Source organism: Cricetulus griseus (assembly GCF_003668045.3).
Source record: "Cricetulus griseus strain 17A/GY chromosome 1 unlocalized genomic scaffold, alternate assembly CriGri-PICRH-1.0 chr1_1, whole genome shotgun sequence".
In the NCBI taxonomy this organism is placed as follows: domain Eukaryota; kingdom Metazoa; phylum Chordata; class Mammalia; order Rodentia; family Cricetidae; genus Cricetulus; species Cricetulus griseus.
This window is the reverse complement of record NW_023276807.1, coordinates 24721095-24746609: the sequence shown is the minus strand read 5'-3', so window position 1 is coordinate 24746609 and position 25515 is coordinate 24721095. Positions and strand designations below refer to the sequence as shown.

The 25515-nt window shown below is 44.2% G+C and overlaps 1 protein-coding gene and 1 long non-coding RNA gene across 3 annotated transcripts; one reads left to right on the top strand and one right to left on the bottom strand.

Annotated features, from left to right (window-relative positions):
* The first annotated feature begins 227 nt into the window (after window positions 1-227).
* LOC100753172 (glutathione S-transferase alpha-5) lies at window positions 228-16619 on the top strand. Of its 2 annotated transcripts, XM_027392794.2 has the most exons (7): window positions 228-384; window positions 4713-4820; window positions 11233-11284; window positions 12376-12508; window positions 13603-13744; window positions 14600-14731; window positions 15928-16047. In XM_027392794.2, exons 2-7 carry the CDS (start codon window positions 4734-4736, stop codon window positions 16045-16047), a joined length of 666 nt encoding a protein of 221 aa, XP_027248595.1. In that variant the 5' UTR covers window positions 228-384; window positions 4713-4733. The 2 variants fall into 2 exon arrangements, with proteins under 2 accessions (XP_027248595.1, XP_027248596.1); XM_027392795.2 differs by lacking the exon at window positions 228-384 and having other exon boundaries at window positions 4734-4820; window positions 15928-16619.
* Window positions 6850-25515, bottom strand: LOC103162905. The gene is made up of 2 exons (XR_004772493.1): window positions 25206-25515; window positions 6850-7125 (listed from the first exon to the last, which is right to left on the bottom strand). It is a non-coding gene; the product is annotated as an uncharacterized LOC103162905 (long non-coding RNA).

The following is a 25515-nucleotide window of genomic DNA, read 5'->3' as shown; positions in this document are numbered from 1 at the left end:
AAGCAGAGATTTCCCACTTGCTTTAGCCCTTGCCTGCCACTCATGAAAACCTCACAGGGAGTTTCTTTTAACAGTCCACCCTCACTGACACACAGGGAGTTAAATCTGTCTGAATTCCATTCTTAAAGCTCTCCACTTCGAATGGGAATGAATAGGAAAACATTAACAAACCTGTTTAGCAACACAGGCATGACTTTGCATTTTTCTTCTAATCTCTCATAGAAACTTCTGGCCTCTGGACAATGTGGAAGCAGCTTTTCTCTTATTGGATTGTCTCCCCTTAACTGGGAAGGGAAAAGGGCTTATTCAAATTAACAAATAGTATATACAACATCAGGAACTCTTTTGTGTTGTGGAGTTATTTAGAGGGAACAGCTTTTTAAGGTAAGTACTAAATCAAATCAACTTTTCTAACACACACACACACGAAGCCCTTTGGCACTTAGAAAGTACTTTAGCACATGAAAACATTTGTTTTGTGCTCACATTATACAGACTTGGTGTGCTTCAGGACAGTCTCAGAACTGTTGATTCCATTTCTGCTGGATACACTGTTAGAAATCTAAAAATGAAAGCTTTAGATAACTGAGACTGAGAATTTATTGATAAGAGACAAATTAACTTCATACGGAAGAAAGAGAGGGGTACCAGCCCATACAAACTGGAGTCATGTCCAGGGAAGAGGAGCATGGTACTGATGCCGGAGCTGCATACTCTATAGAAGGAACCAATATACAGTTGTCTATTGTGATGCTGAGCCAAGACGTAGGATAGGGAGAATTAAATAGATTAGGAAGGAAAATGAACTCACCTCTGCTGGTTGAGATTTTGATCAAGACCACAAATTATGTTTGCAGTCAGAACATTTGTCTTGATTATTTGCCATTTTTGACTTGCATTCTATCTTATCAGACTATAAACCAATGCAATACTCTTCATAAACTGCATATAGTCTAGTTTGTTGGGGGTAACTCTTTGGATAAAAATAAGCATGTCTAAACAAATTGCCTAACCTTTAAATTTTAGACAGTTTATAACTACAAATCTAACACAATTACGTGTGGATAGCTATTGTTAAGACAGCCCGCCCTGGCCCATTCACACACTTGGGTATATACCACTATTCTTTTCCCTTTCAGAAATACTGAGTGTGCACTCACTATATAAAATAACCGAGTTCATCCAGATACTTGAAATTGAGTATATCATGATACTTTCACCCATTCTATCCCTGCTGCCCTCTCTTGTCTTCTCTTTCTGCTAGTCTCCTTCCTTGCCCTAAATGGTCCTCCTCTTCCCTCCACCTTCCTCCCCCAACTCTCAAATCTAAAACAAAACCATTTTCAGGCAGTGATTTTTCAGATTATTTTATTTTCATTCTTTCATTCTTCGTGCAAGGCATCTTGGCCATTTCCACTCTCCACATCCTTCCTCTTTCTAACTCCATCTGCTCCCCTCTCAGATACATTACCCCGCCCAACTTCCTGTCATTCTCTTGCCGTACTGCCCACTGAGTCCCTTTAGTTTGACCCAAATACACAAGGATGTGGAATCATCCACTGGATCATGAGCAGCCTCCCAAGCGTGATCATCCAAAAGAGAAGCGACTCTCCCTGTCTTATCAGTCATGAACTGTCAATTGTCCTTCCATTGGGGATGGAGCACTGGGACCTTCCTGCCCTCAGTACTGGGATTTTTAATTGATTTTGTGCAGGTAACTGTGGTTGCTGTGAGTAAAATCGAGTAATAGCCATGTCATGTCAAGAGTGTTCCATTTCACAGCACTGCTCCCAATTTTTTGCCTGTAGGTTTTTTCTACTTTCTCTTCTTCAATGTTCCCTGAGCCGTAAGTGGAAGGCAAGGCCTTTTCTTAATGCACTTCAGCTTTGCTTTATGCTGATATATCCTGAAATTCTTCTCTGGGACATCAGTCTAAGCATCCCAATTCTAGGGAGTGGAGTCTCTGAGTACATTCCTCAGGTTGTGGCTGCCCAATGTCCCTCCAACTTCAGGAGTGGGGAAAGCAGCCTAAGCTCTGGCTGAGCATCAGTGAAGGAGCTGACTTCTCAAGGGCTACCACTTCAGAAGGATGAATTAGAGGGAAGACACTGGAGAATTTGGAGTTAGCTAGAATGCACAGGTCATTAGAATGTGAAAGTCAACAATGTTACCATATAAAGAGTCTTTTTAGTTCTCATCACACTTTACTTAAGTAAAGCCCTGAAATCCTTTGTCAAACTTTCAGTTTCTGGAGTTCCTGAAAAGCTGCTCACAGAGAGGCATTCATGAACTAAAGGCTCCCTCATTCCCTCTTCAACCTTGACTAGCCTTGAGGACTCTGGGAAAATAGGCAGTAAGTAGGTCCTCAGGACAGCAGCATGGAGCTGGGGAGTAGAGGTGGGGGCTCCAGTGGAGTAGAGCAGCCCTGACTTGTAGCAGGAGAAAGACAATAGTCAAATGCTATGAGAGAGGGAGTGTGTGGTTTCTCACTGAACTCCATGAAAACCTCTGTAAGTGGAGCACCAGGAGCTTGGTGGTTGTAGACAGGGCAGTTACTCCTCAGAATTGACTGTGACTGAGGACCATGTTGCGACCCCATCAAATCATCCAGTCTCTCTAGTTCTCTTTCTGTTGACTCTGAGGCTGTGTGATGCCCTTTGTCCTGGCGGTGACTCAATCTTTGGAAGGCTCTTGTTTGGAAATGGAGAAAATTAGAGGGAGGATCCCTATGATGAAATACTCCAGAACATGATCCCATATCAATGGTAATAGGATTAGTGAGCAGATTTTAATCACTTGGCTCTGAGTTCCCAACAATTAAACACCTGAAGCCAAGTGAACTTTACTCTCCCTTTCATCCTGCTGGATTAATGATTAACCCCCTAATAAGGACATGCAATACTCACATTCTAAAGTGTAAGAATGATGGGATGATTGCATCACCAACAGATTTTATAATGTAAAGGTTGGAGCTTAGGAGCTCTACATCTTAAGTGATATTATTTAAAGTAGCTTGCTATTTTAAATCCAAGCACACATGTTTTAGAAATACACCTTTGGTGTATTTTTAAAGACAAGGATATTGTTTCAAGTAGCATAACATCATAACTTTCCAAGAAGAAATGTAATGTTATATAACGGTCTTTGGGTCTGTGGGGGGAAGGGAGTTTCCCCCAAGTTCAGCCCTGGAGCATTTGGTCTCAATGATCCTTGGGTGTTTAGTTTACACTCATGATCTCTCTGGCTCCATGTATCCCAGGAGCCACTGCCTCTCATTCTCTGATTCTTTGCTGGGCTCACTCCAAGCAGCCTGAGATGGGGAGTGTCACATTTCCTTAACGGACTCAGCAGGATGTCCTGTTCATTCACAATGATCAAATGAGCACACACATGTGCTTATTTCCACACATACAGCATACACATGCTGAACTGAAAACACATCCATGTCCTTAACCCTTTCTGCACTCTGACAACTCCTATCCTTTCCTATCTCATTAAAACGTATACTAGATTTTAAAACCCATGTAGAGATTTCCACCATGATTTGAAAACTAATACCATAATAAAACCTAGACTTTGGTTTTGAATGGAAGCGTGAACACAGGAACAGTGCTTCATTTTGGGCAAGCGCCTCTAGAAATCTCTGTCTCGCTATCCATACTCTAAAAGTAAAATTTAACAGTCCCGTTAGGTGAATGTTTTGTTAGGATACAATGAAGATGAACTGATGAGAGTCCCCAGTGTGGCAGATGGAGACACCCCCAACTTAGCCATCAATTCTGTAAAATGCATGCAGCAACACCTCTTTTCCTTGATTTCACACAGAAATGCAGGCACAAAGATAGAAAATCACATTCTGAATAAGCAAGGAATAAGCACTCTGTGTGTGTGGGCAGAATATAACTGTTTTAGGGGGCAACTGAGTTATTAGCATACTCTCTCCATGCAGTAAAACATATTTCTGAAGCCTAATCACTGCTTTTGATGGAACACAACCTAACAGCCAAAGGGCTGAACAGTGCCTGCCTGCCGCCCTGTTCATTGCTGCTAGCCATATCTTCTGGGTTTGATGTGCTCAGATATGGCCTTCACATATGAGGAGACAAAGCATTCTTGGTTTTATTCCTCTCTGTGATTCTTCATGTCTCTCATTGGTTTGGTGTGATTATGAACAATGCCTTAAGATTTTCCTTAACTGAAAAATGGAGAAAGAGGCACTTTGTGTGGTCGTGTGACTGACTATTAAAGGCACTGTGTCAGAAGAGATCTGGGCTGGGATGTGCTCAGAGATGCAGAGCTTGTCAGCATATGCAAACCCTGGCTTAGACCTTCACCTGGAGGGGGGAGGGTGAGAGGAGGGAAGGGAAGAGAGAAAAAGAGTGGGGTGTAATGGGTGGGACCATTAGAGGTCCACAATAAACTGTAGTTTGCTGGTTCTGTTTTCCTATTGTGTCCCACACATTACTGTCCTCCACTCTCACCTATGAAACAGTTTTTAGTTTTAAGTCACAGTTTAACCAATGGAGACACTAAACTGGCTTGGGGCAATGTGAGGGTAGTTCTTGATGGGTAACAATTTGGACCAAAGAACATACTGTTGGAATGTCTCCAACCCTGCCCTAAGGAAGGCAGACACTTCAGTGTAGTGGCTGCTGTCCAAACACCCTCACAGGGCAGACTTTAAAAGCAACGTGTATTTCATTCCTGTTTAGAGAAACCAAGCGATTGCTGCCATGCCGGGAAAGCCGGTCCTTCACTACTTTAATGGCCGGGGCAGAATGGAGCCTGTCCGGTGGCTCCTGGCTGCAGCGGGAGTAGAGGTAGGTTCTGACGTGAGTCATTTTAAGTTGGATCTGAAATGGATTTTACCAAACACGTGTCTCCTATGCGCCATCGGAGTGTCTTACTGAATGACCTAAAATAAAAGCTGCCAACTATTAACTTACTACCCTAATAAATTATTGTTTTCATTAGCAATCATTAACATTAAAATAAGGACTGGAGAAATGGCTCAGCAGTTAAGAGCCCTTGCTGCACTTCCAGAGGATCTGAGTTCAATTTACACAACACACATATACAGACACACACACACGCACACACACACACACACACACACACACACACACACACACACACACACACATACAGAGACACACACACACAGAGAATAAAAGAAATTTTCAAAAACACTAAAATAAGTGTAAGCAATTTATCAAAACTTGTACACTATATTTAAATTTAAGTCATCAGTAAAAATGTAAATGGAAAACATGCCATTTAGAGAAAAAATAGAAGCATAAACATTGCCTACTTGATATTGCTAAGTTACTTTAGTGTTTTTGGTATACTCACATATTATAGTTTTTAGGATAGATTCTATGTTTTGTTTGTTATTATTTGTGTATGTTTGTGCAGATGCATATGTTATGTGGGCACATGTGCGGAGTCTAGAGGACAACCTCAAGGGTGATTTCTCTAGTACCAGCCACCTTCTTCTTCTTTTTTTTCCCTTCAGATAGGCTCCTTCACTGGCCTGGTGCTCAGCACATAGGCAAGACTGGCTGGCCAGGGAGCCTCAGGTTTGCACCTATTTTTACTTCTCCAACTCTGGGTGGTACAAGTGTGCACCACCTCATTCAGCTATTTTACCTGGGATCTGGGAGTCCATCTCAGGTCATTGTGCATGCACAGCAGACCTGTTTCCAAATAAGCTATTTTTTCCCAGCCCAGTTCCTATGCTCAAGAGAAACAATTTGAACTATTTAAGGGTGAAACAAAGGCAGAGGAGATGAGACCAAGGCAGTGGGGAAGGGAGATGAATGAGAACAAAGAATAATTCCACACATATACACTCATGTACATTTATGTGTGTGTGTGTGTGTGTGTGTGTGTGTGTGTGTGTGTGTAATGTAATAAAACCAACCAGCTTAAAAACAATTAAAAGATTAATAAGAAAATCAAAGGAATAAATAACCATCCCATGAGAAGAGGTTTTTTTAAAAGCCACATACTTTTTAAGTTATTCATTTGACAGTTCAGTTGTATTCAAATGTTCTACACTTAGCGGAAAATAAGGGGTATAATATAAAATGTACCTAGGCCAAATGGCATAGCATAATGTTTCCAGGCCACAAACCTCTACAGAATGTTACCGAACTGAATACGGTAGGAATTATGACACCATGATAAGTACTTATGTATATAAACATAGACAAAAATCAATGTGTAAAGCATTTACCCTGCATAGTGCTTAGAATGGAAACTGTGACCAATGACTGAGGTGTGCGTGGAAGTGGAAGCCCAAGGCATCCCTGCATAATGATGTATGGGTCTCAAATGCCCTCCAAAGGTCTGCGAATTTAAGTCCCCAACCTGTAGCTGTGTTGGGCAGCAGTGAGCCCTGTAAGAAGTGGGGCCTGGTCGGAGGAAGTCAGGTCCTAGGATGTCTGCATGCTTGGACTCCAGCCGCTTTCTCTCTCTTTGCTTGCAGCAGCCATGTGAACAGTTGGCTCCAGCAGGTGCTTTGTGCCTGAGTGTTCTAGCCAGGTCCAAAAGTAATGAAGGCAGCTGGCTGAGGACTGAACCCTCTGAAAGCATGAGCAGAGATAACTCTTTCCTTCTTTTATGTTAATTATCTCAGGTATTTGCTCCACTCTCAGAGTCTGACTGACTTGCATGTGTACCCAGACTTGACATAAATACTTCATGTTCAGGCAACACTAACTCAAGAAAAAAAAAATTCCCAATAACAACTTAACCTTCACTTAATGTAAATGTCCAACTTCACAAGTTTCATTTTAAACATTTTTTTTGCTATTGCCACAACAATAAGAAGGAGAACACATTGTATAGCCAAATAAAATATTTCTAATTTTTTTTATTATTTTTTTTCAGCTTTTGTAAGTTGCTTAAACGTAAGACACAAACACATATACACATTAGCCTCAGGCTGATGGTGGTCTGGATCTTCAGTGTCACCATCCTCTTCCTCCATATGTTGTCACCTTGGGAAGTTCTGGGACAGTGACGTGCATGAATTGTTATCCTCTATGAAGACAGTGTCTTTTTCTCAGGTGTCTGAGGCTCATCTGAGATGTCACTCTGTCATGAGTTTGCTTGAGATTCCTGAAAGCAGATAGTGGAGCATGGTTTTCTTTTCTGCACATGAAGGTTTTTCCATGTTTTCAGCATTAAAGGAATGTTTCTGTGAATGCTCCTAAATGTCTCACTATAGTTCCACTCCTTCTGCCTCTTTTTAATTTATGCATTCAGCATGCGGTAATAATTCTGAAATTCTGCTGTAATCTATGGGACCACCTCTGTGCAAACACTTCGTAGTTGACCCAAACATTGTTAGAGAGGGCGAGAGTGTACATGAAATTTGAGATTTACTTCAAGTGATTAAAATGATGAGGTGTAAATGAAAGCTTGTTGACTTGAGTTGACAACGGTTGAAAGTAAGTGAGGGGTATAGCAAGGAACATTATATTTTTCTGTTTACTTGTATACATATCCAACATGGTAACAATAAAAGGATTGAAGCATACACTCTTGGGAAATGAATTCAAATACAATGAAAATATATACCCCAGAGGAAAGATGGGAGGGAGACACAGTGCAAACCTTCTATTAACCATGAGACATGTTCATTCATATTATCTAGAGAAGTCAGGTTGTTTTCTGTTTGTCCTGAGGATACAGGACAAAAAAATGACAGTTGCAATGATGGCCTTTGGGCATTGTATTGTCAACATAAAAGCCACAGCTCTCATCTTAAATGGGATAAGAGATAGTTTATTCTGGAGACATTGTGAGTGACCATGGCCCCTGGGAACCCAATTTAGTTTACCTCAAATTCCATGTCCCAAGAAGAAAGTAGTTTCACGTTTTTTTTTTTTTTTATAGTTTTGCAGAACAAAAAAGAGTCATAAATCTAGACAAGTTTAAAATACATTGGTGGGTACACCAGAGAGGCAGGGACAATGAGATGAGGAGAGCTATTCTATAGGCCTAGATGCTATTTGGTGACATTCTTAACTGTTAGATTGGTGGAAGCTAGTGTCCTGCTAAGTTAACAGCTTCTAAGAGGTTTCTATTTATTATTACAAGATATTAATTCTAAGTGAATATCTTCTAAAAGGCTTTTTGTTTATCATCAGGAGATGTGAGGTCAGATAATAGTTGAGTATGGAATGGCTGTTCCATAAGGCTAAAACTAGCACAAGATAAAGCAGTTAGTATCTGAACCTGCAAAATGACAATCTGTTCACAATACTGAAATTTCACAAATTCACAAGCCTCTCCAGACATAGACTCCTTCTTGGAGTTTTTCATTCACAGCTAGACACGGCATTTTTTCAGGAATTTTCTAGTTCAGTATATATCTCTATATATTTGGTTTAAATACACACACACACACACACACACACATTTATATACACACACGTATGAGACATGGAATCGAGTTATTTACTGGGTTAAAGGACATTTTTCCAACTGTTTGAGCAGAAATCCAGTGGGGATCTTTGTGACTCAGTTGAGCACTGCTTTCTAGAATTGTCACAAGGGGAGCAAAACTTCTCAGTACAGGCCAGATGGACCCCAAAATTGGGTGACAGGTCTTCTGAAAAGGATGTCATGGAAACTGCCCTTGTCTCTGGGAGGGGGTGGTCAGACAGGGAGGACTACAATATGAGGTTCTGTCCTTCACCTGGGCTTCCACTGCCTCCTCAGCTTCCTAGCAAAGTGTTCACCAAAGCCTCAGATTAGCACCCATTCACAACCACTCTGTGAATATGTGGATTGTATGGACTGATCCGGTTTCAATGTAATGAAGAAAGGAGAACAAAATTGTAGCAGCAACACAGACTGTTTTCTTCATACAAACCAGCGGTCTGTTTTCCCAAGCAACCAGGTGGTGGCCTTGTGTTTCAAGAGTGAGTTCAGTGCAGTGGCAGGCATGTCAGCTTCCTCTCCTGCCTCTCAGCATGACTGAGGAGCCTGCTGAGAACAAGTTGCCTGGATCCTACTTAGTGTAGAAAAGATGATCATTACAGCCGATCCAGCAGCAGCAGCCTCTGCATCAACATCCCACTCCAGCCACATCCCACCCTGCCCATCCTCCTGGGGTGCCCACCCTCCACCCCTTATATTTTTTCCTGAGCTATGTGTCTGGAAAATTGTTATCATACCACCTCATTGTCCCTGGGTGTGACACCATGTGATCATACAGATCCACAGGAAACTGATACACAGAGTATGCTAAGTAACCCTGATATCCTGACGTTTTACAGTCAGGAACTCCATGAAAGTGGAAAAGTCACTGAAAATCACACCACTGTATTCTGTAAGGATATTTGCTTTCTGTGGGGCCAGTGAGGTACTGAGTGTTTTGAAAACATGCCACTATTTTTTTAAAGAAGAATGCACTTTCTCTAAACTTTACAAATGAGCGAATGGAGTCTTTCCTGTGTTAAATAAATGATTATACAATCTTACAGCTAGCATAAAACATGGCACAAACATGTCAACAAGAGTCACCTGCTTGATGACTCTTTGTATAGGCTTTAGGCTGAACTCTACCTACAAAACAACTTGTAATATTATATATAAACTAACTTTCCTATTTCTATTAAATATACATGGCTACTGTAGTTGTAGTTGGACTCTACTTCCAGCTGACATGACAAACATTCCAATGTCTTATTTCAGAAAAAAATAAATTTAAATGATTATATATGGATCTAGGATGAAGTACATTTTTCACCATTATGAGAACAGTTTAAACTATATTTAAAAACTAAAAGGATGATGTCAAAAAGCACCCGTGAACAAGAATTCCTACAAAGAAGCTAAGTGTGTGGAGGCTGATTAAAACTGTGGGGAGCCTGGCATATCACAAACTCAGAGGCTAATTCCTATTTACCTTGGGAAATCTTTAGACACCTACAGCGCTGCCTTTTGTCCACCTGTGTCATACCTAACTTCCCATAAACACATAAAAACTCTTTGAAATGTGTTAACAAAAGCTAATTTTGCATCAATGGAAGGACTGAAAATACTATCAGATAGTCCCAGAGGCCCACAGTTGAGATTCCATCACTTGACTGTAACCTACCTCTACAATGTTTCCAACACTGTGTTTTAAAAGTAGCTTGATTTGTAATTTCTTTGCTCTGTTACCATAAAAACTTCATGTAACCGATTCCATGTTGGAACAATTGAACTTGGTGTAATCTAAATCCATGTTCTCGTCTATGGCCATACCACCCTGAACATGCCCGATCTTGTCTAAATTCATGTTCTCAGGCCAATGGCTACTCAAATTGAAATCCAAAACAATCTCTTATTCCCTCTGAGTTGAGAAATGTGTTTTTGTGTATACACAAATGGTGGCATTTAAGATGCTAATGATGTCTTACATTTACTGAGCCATTAATATACAACTGGTGATTTTTCTGAGTGGCTTCCTGCCTCAGTAGCTTAGTCCTAAGAGCAACCCAAGTGTAAAATACATTCTATGGATTAGGATACTGAGACACAAGAACACTTAGAAACATAGCCAATGTGAAGAACATGGTACACTCTAAAGATCATGGCCAACTCAAAAAGCCATCTCAGAACCCAAAGATTTTGGTGACAAAAAATTATGTAGAGATGCTAATTACATCTTAAATTGGGAATTCTATATAATGGTGCCCCATTTTTCAGGAGAGGCAATTTTACTTGCAAGTATAAAGTAGTGTAGGAAGAAGGATCTGCTTCATCCGCAGCAGGGCTCCTCAGGAGAGAAGTGCTGTTATTACAACCCAAGACTGTTGGTAGATGCTAGCCCCTACCCTGAGTTATATTCCATGCTTGAGACACACAATGTTTCTTCTGATCTCATGGTGGATAGGCTGAAATATTGTAAAGGATAGCCAGAAGAAATGGTCAGCATTCTCCTTCCACTGGCATTCCTGTAACCCATGACTTAATCAGCTACATAGGTAGAGTTTTGGAAAGACTATGTCAACTATAAGAAGGAGAAGCGGTGTGTTGTGACCGCAGCTCTTTTCTTAAAAGATCTGCTCTTAATTCCCGCCAGCCATGATTAGTTCACCCATGCACTCGCCAAATTAAATAATATCTCCCTTCTCTCATGTTATCTACAGATAGGAGTCACTGAAGTCAAGAGCCAGGAACACAATGAAATCAATTAATAAAGACTTGTTTATTCTTTCTGTATTCCAGTTTGAAGAGAAATTTCTGAAAACTCGGGATGACTTGGCAAGGTTAAGAAATGGTAAGAACAAAGATCTAACTGTTCCTGAGAGGGTTTCTAGTGGGAGCTTTAAAATTAGACAGTACCTATGTAACCATGGCAAATTATCAGATAGTAATTGATGAGAGAGTGGTAAACTCTAAGTCATGGGTCACTGGAATCAGATCTTATAAATATCACAGTTAAAAGGCCTGGAACTCTGTATTTGCCGAAACCATCCCCATAGCCCCATGAATGTCCCATCTGTGCTCTTCCATGCTTGCTGAGGTTAGCTTGGCTTCCCACACTGCCTTCCATCCACACACAATTCACTGGATGCCAGGAGCAACTATGTCAGCCACTTACCTTGAGTTCTAACAGGTTTTACAAACCATTTCCCTAGTAACACTGTATTATAGGATTAATAGAAAGATTATGCTGATTATATGGAATACTATGAGGGAAGATGAGAGAGAAATCGGGGAAGATCAAAACCTATGGATAAGGGTTTCCTGGCCTGCCCAGCACATACTGACCCTTGGTGTTAGTAAAACACACACACACACACACACACACACACACACACACACACACACACACACACACACAGGAAAGCAACAGAGAAGCAGGCTTATGATCTTGCCTTGTTGTAATGATGTAGTGGTCCCAGCTGACTGTTGGCTTGTACCTCCCTCACCTTCCTCCCAAAACATATATGAACATGTAATAAACACTCCATCACATACCGTGTAACAAAGATAGAATTAGTATCCTGGATATGAAATAAGATATCTATAAGATAATAGGGTAAAGTTAGAAGACACAAAAGAATCAGAAAACAAAAACATTAAATGCTATTTCATTAAAAGGTTACTAAGTGATAAGTTGTTTTTAAAATTTCAGTCAATTCATCAAATACATGTTGCTTTGAATATATCTAACCATAGAATATACATACATACACACATACATAATACATACATACATAATACACACATACATAATACATACATACATACATACATACATACATACATATCCGTATATATGGAGACAGAGGGGCGGGGAGGGAGGGAAGGACAGTATAAGCCCATAAACATCTTAGTCTCCTTTTTCTTTGCTTCATCTAATAGATGGGAGTTTGATGTTCCAGCAAGTGCCCATGGTGGAGATTGACGGGATGAAGCTGGTGCAGACCAAAGCCATTCTCAACTACATTGCCTCCAAATACAACCTCTATGGGAAGGACATAAAGGAGAGAGCCCTGTATGATATAGTTTCTCTCATTATGGGAAAGATTTAGGTCCTTGAGTGAATAGAACCATGGTAAAGGACTCATGAAGACAATGGGCCTGGGTGCTTAGGCATGCAAACACTGACATCAGTTAAGAAGTCTACTATGGAGTTGAGGGAAGAATGTGAGGGGGGATGATGGAAAAATAGGAGAGGTAAGATTGTCTCATGTAGAATAGGAGATGATGGAGTCTTCAGAAGCAACACTCTAGCCAATAGCTTTGGACAAAGGGAAAGTCCAAAGGGGAGTAAAGAGAAAGCTCCAAAGGCCTAAAGGCGGTTATCTTCCAGTTCTGATGTTACAGCCATAACCATAAGTTACCGTGGAAATCTACCATGGCTGATTGTGATTCATAGAGTCTGGTACAAAGACACCAGGGTTGCATGAAGCTTTTTGTGGGAATTGGAGGCTGTTTGGGGGTGTCAAGACTGATCATCAGGTTTTCTCTCTCCTGATAGAACAACCCATTCAAACTAAATCTTCTCTGGAACTGTGGGCTTTTTCTCAAAAAGTTAAACACTGAGTAACCAATAACACAGTGGTTCTATTACCACATGACACAGAAGAGAAATGAAGACACGTCCTCAGGAATGATTGTATAGGATGTTTGTTTATGTGTTATTCATAATGTTCAAAACTTAAAAAAAAGAGCCAAATGTTAACACAAGAATGGATAAAGAGAGGAACATTGCTTGCTAGCCTTAGGTCATTCAAAAGGGAATGTTATTACTGGAAGTGGTCATGTTTGCTTTTAATCCCAGCACTCAGAGACAAAGGAAGAAGAGTCTTTGTGAGTTTAAGGCCATCCTGTAAACATAGTAAATATACAGGCTAGCCCAAGCTACATAGAGAGATCCCGTATCCTGTGTGTGTGTGTGTGTGTGTGTGTGTGTGTGTGTGTGTGTGTATTCCAAAAGGGTTGCTAATCAGCAAGTAAAAATCATATTATTACTGGCTCCACAGCCCCATCAGAGGTGAACTATTTTACCCGTCTCTTACACCCTTCAACTATAAAATCTGAGGTTAAGGCAAGAGGGCTTTAGCAGAACACTTGTCTGTTTTTCAGCATTGACATGTATTCGGAAGGTGTGGCAGATCTGGAGTTAATGGTTCTCTATTTCCCCCATATGCCCCCTGGGGAGAAAGATGCTGCCCTTGCCACAATCAAAGACAAAGCAAGGAACCGTTACTTCCCTGCCTATGAGAAGGTGAGTGCCAGGTGTTTGACCTTCAGAGCATTCAGAGGGTCCATTAGTCCTCAGGGGCATCTGAGCAGTTAACATTGCTACAACAAAGATGCCAAGCATGGTATGGGTTAAAGCATGATATGATATGAAATCAAGATGGAGAAGATTGGTTTCTAGCCAGACTTGTTCCTTGGTTCATGCCTGCCTGCCTTCTGCCTGTGTCTTCAATGGCAGGTGGGGCATGGGAAGTCTCTGGAGCCCCCTTGTTGGGAGCAGGTGTCATTATTGAGAGTTTAAGCTGCAAGAGCAAACCCCTTCTCAAGGGCCCTATCTACTAACAGCATCGTGTTGTGGGCTGGGGTTCTTAATTTGGGGGAGATGCAGATTCTAAGTCACAAAAGAGACAAGAGAAAAAGGGTCTGGGTGTTCTTGGGTTGTTGGTACTCCCTTCCAGAATGGACTTCATTATTGTTAATTGAGCAGAAGGAGGGGAAATGTAATCACTTCACAGTCTACTTTAGTGTGAAGGGTGTATTCACACAGGTGAAGCCACTTTCCACTAAGAGACCGCAGAGTACAGTTAACGGGACACCCTCAAATGTCAGAGCGTCACCCTGTGGGGCGGGGATAGTGTGGCTGGAGCTGAGAGTTTGGCACATGTCTGAAAAGCAGTGAAGGACAGATGATAAAATGATGGGCAGAGACATGCTTCTTGATTTTGGACATGAGTCAGGGGCCTAGGGAAAGGAGTGGGGCTCCATACACATGTAAAAAGGAAGCAGAGAGGAATTTGACTTGAGAACCTCAGAAAAAGTCAAGAGGCCCCAGATGATGGCTGTTGTCTTCAACATCTAACTAACATCTTGAATCCTTCAGGTGTTAAAGAGCCATGAACAAGATTATCTCGTTGGCAACAGGCTGAGCAGGGCTGATGTTTCCCTGGTTGAACTTCTCTACCACGTGGAAGAGCTGGACCCCAGTGCTTTGGCCAACTTCCCTCTGTTGGAGGTGCTCTATTTTAAACCCTATGAGGGGCAACCCATATGTTACCATGGGATCCAATATTTTGACCCACAATCTAGTTTCTTCCTACCTTTACAGCCACACCTCGGCCCCAGCTATATCCACAAAATGAGATTTTAGACATTAGGTCTAAGACACCTGCTATCTCAAGTACACTTGGTCTTGTATAATGGGAAGAACCCAGAGTCTTGCTTTCTCTCCCCCATACACTATTCCACATTGGATTTGATCCTGATCTCAAAGATTCTCGTTGTCACTGCTATAGCCTTGTCTTCCACACTGAATCTATCTGCAGAGGTCTTTTCAAGTTTCTATGTTACCAAACTTCTGTCTGCAATGGCTTCCCTCACAAACACATTTCCCCAATCCAGTAACTTCCTCTGTGTGTGTGTGTGTGTGTGTGTGTGTGTGTGTGTGTGTGTGTGTGTGTGTGATGTATGCGTGTATTCATCTGAGTGTGTACAAATGTGCCTATGCAGATGGAAGCCAGAGGTGTTCATAGGATGCCTTCCTGTATTGCTCTCTATCTCATCCTTGAGATGTAGTTTGTCCCTGAGCTGGAGCTCATCTATTCAGCTGGACTGGCTGACCAATGAATTTCAGAGCTGTCTCTTCCACACTCTGCACCACAGTGCCGGGGTAAAGACACATACTACTGTACTTGCTTCTATGTGGGTTGTGGGGATCCAAACTCACACCCTCATGCTTGCATAGCAGGCACTTTGCCCACTGAGCCATTCTCCAGCTCCCTTACTGGTTTTATTGTCTTTGTTTTGTGTGGTGCTAAGTGATTAAGCCTTGCATACACCAGGCAAGTGCTGTACCACTGGAATATACTGCCAGCCCCTGACAGTTCCCACTTTCCTTTCTCAGTGTGAAGGTTGGTTGTGACTGGACCCAGATTCCTGTTTTATTTTCTATCACTATTTCTGACTCTATTGTCCCAGATCTTCATGGAAGAAGATGGGAACCACTCGAGAAGAAGGAGTGTTTAAGATGTACTGGGGGAAAGCTCCATTTTCCCCTCTCAACTTCATTCTCCCTGAGTATCTGTCTCTGACCTCCACCTGCTGCTGATGAAGGGGATCGGTTGGTCTTTGACTGACAGGGGCACAGTGCTGCACAAGCAATAATAGCTTTTTCTTCAGCTGCTCTCTGAGGCTCTGATTTGTTTGTTGCAGGCACTGAGAACCAGAGTCAGCAACCTCCCCACAGTGAAGAAGTTTCTTCAGCCTGGCAGTCAGAGGAAGCCATTTGATGATGCAAAATGTGTAGAATCAACCAAGACGATTTTCAGTTAGATCAGGCACATATTGATGAACAGCAGCCACAAGAGCAACCTTCTAAAGCTTTGCAACAATGAATTGTTTTGATTAAATGTTGATCCTGGCTGGGCAGTGGTGGTACACACCTTTAATCCCAGCACTTGGGAGGTAGAGGCAGCAGATCTCTGTGACTTCAAGGCCAGCCTGGTCTACAAAGCGAGTTTCAGGACAGCCAAAGCTACACAGAGAAACCCTGTCTCAAAAAACAAACAAACGAAGTTGATCATGCTGATTGTGAAGCTAACGCCTTTTCTAGAGTTTGTGCATTAATTCAAGTAGTCGTGACCTATGCAGAATTGCTAGGATGCTACTTGGCTGCAGTCAAAATTGAAATCATGATCACTTCCTAGGATGTTTCTTTGAATTTCAATAAATTGGGGCAAGCTTACTCTCTGGCTGTTGACCAAATTGTTATGAGTCTCTGTGTTACTGAGCACTGCAAGAATTTTCTCTGGTGAGGACTGAAAAATGGGTATAGCAATAAGTTGCTAGGACTCCTTTTAGCAGAATTACAGCAGTAGACACTCCCTAGGGCTTAGGGCCTATCTAGCCACAGCATCTTTACATAGCTTTAGCCATCACAGTAGGAGTCTAGGGCAGGCAGATTTCTAGGAGTTCAAGGTCAACTTCTCTACATAGTGAGTTACAAGTCAGCCAGCTACAAGATGAGACCTTGTTTTTTTTTAAAAAAAAAAAAAAACACCAAAATAACTAAGGAGAGAAAGAGAAAGAGGAAGGAGGGAGGGAGGGAGAGGGAGAGGGAGAGAGAAGGTTAGGGAGGGAGAATGATGATGATGATGATATCACAGAAAAGGAGACAAAACTGAAAGCATCCTCACATTTGCATGGAGAAATAACCCAGTAGATTTCATCTTTACCCTAGAAGTGGTACCAAGGGGCATAACATGTAGGAAGAACCTGAGTTCAAAAAGCATTTGTTGACTTAATAACAGGAGGGTGGAGAAATGGCTCCACAATTAAGAACACAAACCACTCTTCCAGAGGACTAGGGTTCAATTCCCAGCACCCACATGGCAACTTATGACTGTCTGTAACTCCAGTCTCAGGGGACCCAATGCCCTCTTTTGACCTCTATTGGCACCAGGCACTCCCTTGGTGCACAGGCACAAACACAGGTAAAACACTCCAGAGCACTAAGAAACAAACCAGAAAACAAACAACAAAACCCATAAAACTATAGAAGTATCATGATGTGTTAAAAAAAATGTAAGAAGACATGTACAGTGCTGAGGTACCTACACACACACACACACACACACACACACACACACACACACACACACCATGCATATAACTAAAATAAAAAAATATTAGATGAGGTATGGTGGTACACACCTTCAATCCCAGGTGGGTGAATATATGTGAGTTTGAGACCACCCCGATTTGCACAATGAGTTCCAAATAACCCAGTGATGCACAGTGAGACTGCCATGCCTGCTGGTGGGAAGTACCTAACTAAAATAAAATTACAAAAAAAAAAAAACTAAACAAAGAAATGGAAAAAATTAAAAAGAAACAGTAATAGGTGTTATGAGAAAGGCAATTCTGAGCTCCTAGCACGTGATTCTATACCATCCCAGTCAATCACTGTGTAAACTTTATAAGGAGAATGTTACCATTGTAAATACTTCCCAGGTAAAGAAACTGAGTGTCATAGGGTTTCTATTGCTATGAAGAGACACCACGACCATGGAACCCTGATGAGGAAAATGTTTGATTGAGGGGGCTCCCTTACAGTTTCAGAGGTTCAGTCCATTGCCATCATGGCAGCATACAGGTAGACCTGTGCTGGTGAAGGAGCTGAGTGACCTACATCTTGGAGGCAATAGAATGTTGACTGAGACACTGGGCAGAATCCTGAGCTTAGAAAGCCTCAAAGCCTGCTCCCACAGTGGCACATTTCCCCCAACAAGGCCATACCTACTCCAACAAGGCACACCTCCTAATAGTCCACTCCGTATGAGATTATTGGGGCCAATTGATTCAAACTACCACAAAGAGACTCGAAGAAGGCAAGCAACGCCCAAACCACACCCATCTAAGATTTCAGAATCAGGGAAGTATCACTGTTGGAAACTGTGCAATACCATCCCTGAAAGCTGAGTTATTGGACTGAACAAGGTGGAGAGGCAGAGGAAGGGACGCACTTCAGAGTTCTCCATCCTGGATTCTTCTCCTGAGTGGCCTCACACCTTGTGACCACAGTACATCACCCACCTGCTGACTCCCTCCTCTGCTCATGTGCAGCTCACAGTAAGTCCTACTTAGTCCTGAAAGACCCCTGTCCCTTAGCCCTTTCTTTCTCAAGTTTGTCTCCTCTTCCTCCTGTTGGCGGCTTCCCCGATCCCCACCCCCGGCGGCCTTTCCCCGCCACCCACCGCACGCCCGGCCCGAGAACAAGCACCGGGTGGGCCGGCCCGAGAATGAGCACCAGGTGGGCCAGCCCGAGAACGAGCACCGGGTGGGCCGGCACGAGGGCGAGCACCAGGTGGGTCGGCACGAGAACAAACACCGAGTGAGCCGGCCTGGAGCCCTGCCCCTGAGCCCCCGCCCGAAGAGAAACACTCCGTCCCAAGGTCTCCGCCCCCAAGGTCAGCCATCAGGAAGGGGGGGGGAATTGAGTCTGCTGTACCAGACACCAGACACCAGACCTTGAGAATATGCTGATCTGGAATGGCTCTGTGTCTCATTTGAACCATCCAATAGAAATAATTCTGTATTTTGCCTCATTTGAAAGACTCTATGTTTCACCTCATTTGAATAACTCTGTACTTTGCCTCATTTGAATAACCCTGTATAGCGCCTCATATACATTGACCAATGGGAATAGCTCTGTACAATGCCTCATTAGAATTATCCAATAGAATCCCTGCTCCTAGCTTGCGCCTTTTTCCCTATATAAGGACCCCTTTCCCTTGGCTCGGGGCGCTTAGCCACACAGAAGCTAAGTCGCCCCGGGTACCCGCGTCTCCAATAAAGCCTCTTGTTTTTGCATCCAAGTTCGTGGCCTCGCTGATTCCTGGGTGTGGGTCTCCCTCTACGAAAGTACCTCTTCGGGGGGTCTTTTAGTCCCATGCAGGGACAAACCATGTTATACCAAACACCTTGGCTTTGAGCTGATACCACGGCTTACCAGCTGTGTAAAATCCGGTGCATGCCTCAACTGCCCTGCAATTCTCCATTTTCACAAGAGGAAACTAGAACCTAGCTCCCATGGCTACTTAAAAACTAAACTGAAGTTCCAGAATAGTGCCTGGCACACACTGAGCACTCAGTAAACATTACTTGTTCTAAGCTCAGAAAGAAAATCCCATGTGTTCTCACTCACACGGGGAAGCCAAAAAGTGAACAGAGCCTGGAAATGGTGTGGGGAGGGAGAGGATAAGGGGACACAGAGTCCCTGTGAAGGAGGAACAAAGTCTAATGTCCTTCAGCCCAGTGGGATAGCTGTGGTTGGCAAAACCACAGATTCCTCAACAGCTACAGGATTTTGGATGATCCTAGCATAAAGAAATAATAAATGTCTGTGGTAATGGCTATGCCAATTGTCCTAATCTGTTGATTAAACATTAAATACATGATACTGAAATGCCACAGTATATCCCACACATTTGTATAATTACTATGTGTCTATTAAAAGTACGTTTTAAAACAAGTATTAGCTTGCAGTAATAGTATTACTTCATAGTTACTTCTATTTCTCAGGCCATTACTCTTTCAGCACACTAAGAGACCAACTGACAGAGTAAATATGTCATGTGGACATTCAATGAAACATACTTCAACTCCTTCCCCCTCCACAAGTATTTACTGTGCATGATCTTTGTAGGCCGTAGGAAACAATTGCAGAAAGGCCGTGGACACACGCTTGTCTGTGGTACCATAGGGAGAAGCAGATGGTGAAGAGCTGAGAAGACAGGCATCTGATGGACACTGGAGCCTAAGGAAGGATGTCCAGGGGAGGCTGGGTCCCAGCTGGGATCTTGGGGGAAGCAGGAACAAGCAGAGTGAGCAAGTGTTCCAAGCAGATGAATGAGCACTTACAGCCTCCAGGAGTTGGAACACAGTTTGCAAATAAAATGAAACCCAAAGGGTAGACGGAGGCTGGGGATTGCTTGGCAAAGAACCTGAACTGTTTCCAGCCCTCACAATCACCTGTAACCCTAGTCCCAGGGGTTCTGATAACCTCCTTTGAACTCCAAGGGCAAGTACATTCATGTGCACACCCTCCCACATATAATTAATAAATAATAAGGACGAATGTTCAACACTGGAACAAATGGGCTGTGAAAAGAGCACCCGTTCAGAAATATCACCCTGCACTCAGCAGCCCTGCAAAGGGAGTGTGTGGCTCCTGTCCCAAGGCCAGTGAGGGGTTAAATAAGCAAGCCTTACAATGTGACATAAATGCTATCATAAATGTTCCCTGGCTGTGGCAGTGGAGCATCAGAAAGGCAGGGGCATAAGTTGAGAGTTGACTGCAGTAAACTAATTGGTGGATGGGAGTGACCCACCCTGGAGAAAGGACAGTGAAGGTGGATGAGTCTGAGAGATTCGGCATTTACAATCAATATAGCCTGGAGGTGGGGACATAAAGGCAGGGAAGTCACAAGGACGATTCCCACAGGTCTCTGGCTTGGACCTCTAGCAGATGTAGGGGTGGGTAGTGTTGATACTCTTCCTGAGTCAGGGTCCTGGGGCAGTAGCAAGTGTGTTGGGGGCGCACGAGTGGTGGTGGGAGTGGGGGGGTTGGAAAATAGACTGAGATGTCTATCAGCCCGGAAGACACCCTTATTTAGACGTCTGAAGCCGGAAAGATGGATCATTCATCATTAGGTAGTAATTTAGGGTAAAATCTGGTGCATGCCTCAACTTCAAGTGTGAAAAAGCAGATTCATCTTCTTCCTGGGACCCCCAAATTGCACCTGTGACCATCTCTTAGACACAAATTCCTTCAATTTGGTGTAAAACTGCTTGTGTTGCATCGCCTGTTTCTCTTTTCTTGGCCAGTCAAGCTCGTTGAGGGCAAAGCTGCTGACCGCCGCACTGCACCAAGCTCACTGCCCTGAGTAACTGGGTGCCTCAAACAAACAACCTGCTGAAATTATCCTCGAGGTTGCCCCACCACCTCGGGAATCCAACAGTTCCTTGGTCTCCACAGAGAACTGAAGTAAACCCATTCCCAAACCTTGCAACCTGAGAAAATTCCCAAAGTCAATTATATTTCCTGCTTCTTCTCCATGGCAGGCAGAGGCCACAACCAAGCATTAAGGGGAGAGGGTAGGAATGTGAAAGGAGCCATTCGGTGCATCCATCCAGGTGGGTGGAACTCAGCCAAAAGCACCATCCGAGAATGTTACGATAAATCTCCCTGCCAAAAGCTGCCCGAGTTCTACCACCATGTGGGGAGTTTCTGCCAACCACCCGAGTTCTGCCCGCCGTGTGGATGGACAAAATAATACACAGACTTCTATTAGGTACAAATGCTGCTTGGCCAATTACTAGGATTCTCATCTGTTTGGTCAGTCTTAATTATCATAAATCTACATAATTTATAAGACTTATCTTATAGAGGATGCCTTCCGCTGGCGCCCTCTCTTGCTGGTGGCTCACATGGCATCGCTGGAGGATTCGAAGGGGAAAAGGGACACTTCCTGTTTCTCCTTGCTTAAATATGAGTCTCCTTGCTATGTCACTTCCTGCCTGGATCACCACTTCTCTACTACATTTCCCAGAACCCCCTTTGATGCCTAGTCCTGTCTAACTTGCTGTCTCATTGGCCAAACAGAACTTTATTCAACAACCAATAAGATAAACATACATAGAAGTACTTTCCCCATCACACGAGCCTGCCGTATGGTGCTGGGCAGTTGGCACTATATGATCTCTTTGTGAAGAGGAAGCATCGCCCAGCCCAATGTCATGGTGAACTAAGTGGGACCCACACATAGGCCTGGGGCTTTCTGCCCTGGGCTCCAAAGAGAAAACACGGACCCACCTGGCACCTTGCAGTGCCAGCCAGATGGGCACTGCTAGAATGAGCATTGGTGGTATGTATTTACCACAAATTTTGAAAAAGCCCTGGTAGTAGGCTCCTCCGCCATGCAATAAGCCAAATCCGGTCGTATTAACAAATCCAGGTTTAATAAACAGAGCAGTGCAACTATTGGGTGACTGTCGGAAAGGTGGGAGAGAAATCACATGGCAGGTCTAGCGATTGGGTCTTTAATACCCTGTAGGAGCAGTCTTGGGCAGCTCCGAGGGAGGAGCTGACCCTTGGCTGGCTTTCTAAGGGTCGGGGTTTGGAATGAGGGAGAGTGAGCCTGGAGTGGAGCTTTCAACTAAACAAGAGGCATAGTAAGGAAGGGGTGTGGAGGGGGGCAGGGAGACGAAATGGTTCATGTCCAATGGACAGAGGCATATATCTGAAGAGGCAAGAGAGGAAGGGAGCCGGCTGAGGTGAGTGACTTAATTGCCACCCAGGGCCAAGGTGATGTCTGGGTTCATGACTTGACACAGTGGTGGTCTCTGTGGATGTCCCTGGCCCTTGATACCAACAATGTTGAGAGGACAGGGCTGTACAGAGTTGACCACCCCCCCCTCACTGTCTGCAACACTTGGGAGAATTGGTCTTGCCCACCACTGGCTGAAGCACTCAGGAGAAGATAGTCCTACACCTTACCTGGGCAGCACAGTAGTGCTGACCCTGTGTGCAGGGGCCTGGGCGAGCTGGCCCTGAGGATGTGGGAACGGGAGAGCAGATAGCACCCCTCTGATATCTCATGTGGTGACATAGGTGAGGAAAAGAGGCCCTCCTCTCCTCAACCCTCACCACAAGCGGCTGGTGGCGACCTAACCCAACCCTTCACCCACTGCAGCACTCAGGAGAACAGGCCATGCACCTCACCCAGGCAGCAAAGTAGAGCTGTCCCTGTTAACAGGTGCGGGAGAGCCAGCCCTGAGAGTGTGAGGGGCACAGCTGGTACTGCCTCCCTCGTCTACAGTGTGGTGGTAGGGAGGAGGTAAAGATGTCCTCACCCCTTGCCCTTACTGCCTCCACATGGCAAGGGAGCCAACCCTGAGAATGTAAGCATGGGAGACCTGGCCCCACCCCTCACCTGCCACATGGCCACATGGGTGGCAGAAATACACTCTCCACTTCCTGCCCATCAACGCTTGAGACGGGTGGGAGAGCTGTCCCTGTGCTCCACCAGCGGCAGGCCCTACACGTCACCAGGGCAACAGAATAGAGCAACATTGTTGGCACAGGCATGGGTGAGCCAGCTCCGAGGTAGTAAGCAAAGGAGAACTGTCCCCTTCACCCTTTTGTCCTGTGGCAGCATGGACAGAGGAGAGTTGCCCCCACTTAGCCCATCAATGCCTGAGATAGGTGGAGGAGCTGGCCCTGACCCTCACCTGATGGGGGAGGGAAGTCCCTCTGTGTGTATGTTTGTCTTATTGGTTGATAAAGAAAGCACTGTTGGTTAATAGGAAAGCAAGATAGGTGGGGCTAGGAATTGAGGAGGATTCTGGGAAATGTAGTAAAGAAGGAGTCTCCATGTGATCCCCGGGGAAGAGAAGACAAATGAGGCCCGTGTCCTCGGTAAGATAAGTCCTTATAAAAATATATACATTGGTAGTTACGGTTGATAATTAAGACTGAGATAGCAGATAAGAAATCCTAGTCATTGGCCAGCCACATTGTAACTAATGTAAGACTCTGTGTGTTATTTGGGGGCCCTAACCTGGCAGCGGAACTCAGACGGCGGTTGGAAAGTTGTTATACTCACCAGCTGCTGCACTTGGGAGAGTGGCCCCTGTACCTCACCGGGGCAACACAAGAGAGCTGGCCCTGATAATGGAGGTGTGGGAGAACCAACCCTGACAGTGTGAAAGAAGAACCGGCCCCACCCCTTGCTCATTACTGTAAGAGGTGAACTTGCCAGGGCTGTTCACCTGGAGATCTCATCCTGGTGGTGAAGACAGGAGAGAACTGGAGGGTGGATCAAGTCTGCAGATACCCAGGCCCAGAACCAGACTTATGACATGGCCCACTCCAACACCCATCTGCTGGAGTACATGAAGAGGCGGGTCCTGTAGACCCAAAGCTGCAGGATCTTCACAACACAGGGCAGCAGCAGGATATCCACGAGGACTCCCAGTGAGGGCCTTGAATTAGATCAATCACTCTTTGCAGTCATCACTTGCAAGTAAAGATAGATGGACAAAGCGGTTTATTGCCTTACTTACTGTGTTACATTGCAGCTTCCACGACGAGATTTTTAATTTTTCCCTGTTCACTTATTTTGTTTGTTTTTCTCTTTCTTCCTCACCCCTTTTCTCTTAAATTTGTTTTATTTGGGGGAGGGAGGCAGGGACGGAGGGAGGATGCAAAGGGAATGGGAACTGAATGGGATCAGGATACATGATGCAAAGAAAAGATACTCGATGTAAAAGATACATAGAATAAATAAAAAGAAAGTTAAAAAATAAAACACCACTGGCTGATAAAAGGCGCTGGAGGGAGGGGCGACGTAAAGGAATGGGGTGTGGCTGGAAGACAGAGGCGTGTTCGCGTTCATGGTCCTGCAACAGGTAGGAGGCTATGTACTGATACAAGCCCAGATACCATTCTGGACACAATGCAGCAAAATCAGTTACTGCTCAGCATACAAAACCGAAGGACAAATTCCTACCTTGCCCAGTCCCGAGTCCTCTAAGGTCTGCCCACCCACTAAGAGATCTATAGATAAAAATACACAAAGAGTTTTCACTTAAAAATAAAACTGCCTACCTCTGAACTACGCGGGCATGAGAGCCATTGAACTTTATCTGGTTAAACTTTATTGACCACCACACCCCACCCCCGGGGAGGTAGAAGGTAAAATATGTGCGATATTTAGGGCCCCAGAAGGCAGAAATTCAGGAAATTGCCAGCATGGGGACAGGAAAGATCTCTGGTAGGGCAGCCTCCATCCCTCCTTCCCCGGGTCCTCTGAATTTTTTTCTTGCTGTGGAGACTGAGAGATTGAAGGAGACAGCGCATGCTCAGCAAAGACCCGTTTATTTCCATGCCTAGAAAGTTTCCTTGATGAGATGAATGTACAGCTCACCTGCAGCCCTGAGACCTTGCTGCAGCTGGAGAAGGGAAGAGGCGGGGACGCGCAAGCGCAGTACCTCACTCCGGAAGCAGTTTCCGCACAGGAGCACTCCGGTGCTGCCTACAGCTCTGTCTTGCAGAACCAAATCCTCTATGGAGCTGATTCGTGTGCTGCAGCGTCCCTGATTCCACGTCCTTCTCTTTCCAAGGCCTGGAAGCCGGGTGCAGCTCTGAGGCTGCCAGAACCGAGATCTTGGGAACTTGGTTGTCCCTCGGGCTCCGTGAGTCCCGAGAGTGCAGGGCTGGAGTCTGCTGCCCCCTCC

Coding starts and splice junctions, on each gene's coding strand:
- LOC100753172 (XM_027392795.2), top strand. CDS start 4,734: ATGCCGGGAAAGCCGGTCCTTCACTACTTTAATGGCCGGGGCAGAATG. Junction 12,509..13,602: donor GACATAAAGGAGAGAGCCCT/GTATGATATAGT, acceptor TCTGTTTTTCAG/CATTGACATGTATTCGGAAG. Junction 14,732..15,927: donor CCAACTTCCCTCTGTTGGAG/GTGCTCTATTTT, acceptor TGTTTGTTGCAG/GCACTGAGAACCAGAGTCAG.